The sequence below is a fragment of the Sphaeroforma arctica genome, assembly GCF_001186125.1.
Source record: "Sphaeroforma arctica JP610 unplaced genomic scaffold supercont1.1209, whole genome shotgun sequence".
Taxonomy (NCBI): Eukaryota; class Ichthyosporea; order Ichthyophonida; genus Sphaeroforma; species Sphaeroforma arctica.
This window is the reverse complement of record NW_014039349.1, coordinates 16,537-19,673: the sequence shown is the minus strand read 5'-3', so window position 1 is coordinate 19,673 and position 3,137 is coordinate 16,537. Positions and strand designations below refer to the sequence as shown.

General features: G+C 56.8%; 1 protein-coding gene across 1 annotated transcript; it reads right to left on the bottom strand.

Annotated features, from left to right (window-relative positions):
* Nucleotides 1–44: 44 nt before the first annotated feature.
* Nucleotides 45–2,918, bottom strand: SARC_10333 (hypothetical protein; the record flags this gene model as incomplete). Its single annotated transcript, XM_014295631.1, has 1 exon — nucleotides 45–2,918. Exon 1 carries the CDS (start codon nucleotides 2,889–2,891, stop codon nucleotides 45–47), a length of 2,847 nt encoding a protein of 948 aa, XP_014151106.1. The 5' UTR covers nucleotides 2,892–2,918.
* Nucleotides 2,919–3,137: the final 219 nt, after the last annotated feature.

The following is a 3,137-nucleotide window of genomic DNA, read 5'->3' as shown; positions in this document are numbered from 1 at the left end:
GTGTGTGTGTGTGTGCTGGGAATGCCAAGACCAACATCAAATGCTTACTTGTTATTTTCGAAGCCATCCGGATTCGATTCATTCGCCAGTGGATACGACGGAACACCCCCCGCCGTGTGCGACTTGAATAGCTTGTTCCCGTAACCATGGTAACCTTCCGGGTTGGAGTTTGGTTTGGGCTTACTACTACTCAGGGGCAGCCCCAGCACCTCAGGCATTATCCCTGCAGAACCGTTGTTCTCGCTATAGTACCGTGGGGAAATCAAGGACCGGTCCCGTGCCTCGTCCAGGACACACCAGTTCCTGCTTAGCACATCTCGGTGCACCTGGTTGCTCGTCTGGCTGTGTGGGCGGGTGTGGGTGTGGGTGTAGGTGTGGGTGTGGGTGTGGGTGTGGGTGTGGGTGTGGGTATAGGTAGTACCTGGGCTCTGGTTGCTATCCGCGTTGACTCCGTGTCCAGCCATGCGGCTGTCCGGAGACGCCGCCGTACCTACTACTGAGTGCATACTATCGTTACTATAGCCGTGTGTGTACCCCGCCGCCAGACTACCATAGTCGCTTTCCACCTGCACGTACTCGTCTGCTATGCTGTGGTAGTTACTGTCTACCACACTCTGCTTGATGGCCTGGTCGCCAGTGCGCGTACCATTCGTCAACAACGCCGGTACAGTATTCCCCCCGCCGGGTACACACATCTGCGGCCGAGCCCCACTATAGGCCTCTCCATATGAACCATACACCCCGGCCATCCCACTCCCCCTGTCTGCGGGCCTGTGGGTGACATTCGTGCCACTATACCAAGTCCCGTCCGGTTGATACCCCGAGTCACACCCAGGCAGGTCACTGTCCAGAGGACTGTCTACATGCGCACCATCATCGACATGTGTTCGAGGTTCGTGCTTCCCCAACCCCGGTCTGTTGATACCAAGTCCCAACCCACCCGTGTCATCCCTTGCACTCTCGGAGTTGGTACCAGCTCCGAGGCCGCTCCCAATGGGCCACGGGTGTGTTATCGGCTCGTCCATCAGATCTAGATCTAGATCTCGTACGGGCACTGGAGGGTTATACCTCGCCCCGTCCGAGACAGTCAACGGTGAGCTCTGCACAGGCGACTGGGACCGAACTTCCCCATTGATCACCTGCTGTATGGATGCAGACACTGCACTGGCCGGGTACAGCCCCTCATTGTGTGGTATCCCGGTATGATTTTGGGTAATACTGGGACGAGAGTTCGATCTCGCGGTAGGCGTAGTTATACCCAGTGCACGCACGGTGTCTGTTTGCGTGTGCGTCGTCCGCCGCCTTCGCACTGTATCGTGTGGTGGTCTGGCAGGGGGAGTGTCCTCGTCGTGCGCGCGTTGAACAATAGCTGGTGACAGGTCAGTATTAGTCTGCCTGAGTGTGGTATTAGTTTGCACCGGATCCACAGGCGCCTGTAGCCGCAACTCACTGAGTTGTGCGGGTGAAAGCCCCGTTGTGGGGGTGGGAGGGTGGGTGGGTGACATACTTACACCTCTGCCACCAAACCTGTCTGCCTGTGCCTGTATGTGTGTCTGAGAGGTTTGCTTGTGCAGTTGGGCCGAGGTCGCACCCTTGGCCGGCCGGCCGGGCGGGCGCTCGTCTGTCGGGTCGTGCAGCGTCTGGGCCTTGCGCACATCCACAGTCGAGCTACCATGCTGGCTATACCCACTCGCGGTACTGGGCAAAGACTTTGCACCGGCAAAGGCCAACACATCACCTTGGGAATACGCTCGGGGCCGCCTCAGCGTCTGTGTCTGTGTTTCGGCTACCGCGTGGTTAGGTAAGGGTGTTGCGTCCTGCACACTCTCAGGTAACGGTACTTGTCCAGTGGCACGCGTAGAGATGTTCTGTGTAGTGCCGTGTGTGGTGAGACGGGCGCCCCGGTGTTCTTGGCCCTTTGTGTTGAGGATGGCTTGGTCCTGCGCTGCGACTGAGCCAAACAGCTCAGCGCGTGACTGGCGCTCTGGTTCGACACCGCATGGGGTACCGAACTGTCCGGTGGATGGTATGGTGTTGACAGCACCCAGCAGGCTGGAGCTTGGTACTTGTTCGTACGAAAGGATGTGTGAGGACAGGCCTGTACCTACACCTGTGACTATGCCTGTACCTGTACCTGTGCCTGTGCCTGCATCTGTACCTCTGCCTGGGTTAGGCGGTGTGTGGGGGTGTGTTGTGCCATCGATGGTCTTGGTTTGTGCACAGTGAGACGCTCCGTTTGTCGAGAGGGGTGTGACGTACATACCATGCACTGTCCGGGTACCCTCTGGCGGGCTCATTGAACCCACCCCCCTTGACCTTTGTGCTACCTGCGTTGTTTGAAGCACACTTTCCGCACACACATCACTCGTCTCCACAGCACAGCCGCTGTCGGTCCTCTCCCCCACGCCCCGCCCGTCCCCGCCAGCCAAATTCCCCACATATGTGTGTGTGTGTGCGTGGGCCAGATGTCGGATGCCAACAGGTGTGCGTGCTACAGCGAGACGGTGTAACCTGTCCGCTATTTCAGGTTTTAAGGGCAAGGCGGCGGGGCTACCCGGACCAGCCAGCGCACGAGTGTATGTGAAAGTGTGTTCCTGCAGGTGCGAAGTGTGGCCTTGAGATCTGGTCTGCGCATGGGTGTGCAGCATGCGTGTCTCGGTTGGAATTCCTGCCAGTTGATTAGCGCTCCCCGTCGTCTGGCCGTGATTTACAGACATCTGATTGGCGGATACACCTGCTTGTACGCCTGAGGATGATTGTGATTGGGTGCGGCGGGGTAGTAGAGCATCGTCTCTGGGCCGTGGCGATACCGGAGGCATTTCTGAGACACGTCGCGTGACAGGTGGGAGTTTCGGTCTGCTGCCACCGGTGCTGGGCGGGTTGAGTACCATGTGTACAATCACCTTGGAGACAATGCTGCTCAAAGGAGTGGGAGGGGAGCAACTGAGTAAATGACCAAGTTAACTAGGTAGAACAAAAGTGGTGAGGTATATACGTATGCAAATGAGTAAACACAACTAGAATCAATAAAGTGTATTAAAACAACCCAACTATGTAGAGACGAACACACACACGCACACACACACACACACACATATATATATATATATATACATATATATGTGTGTGTGCGTATA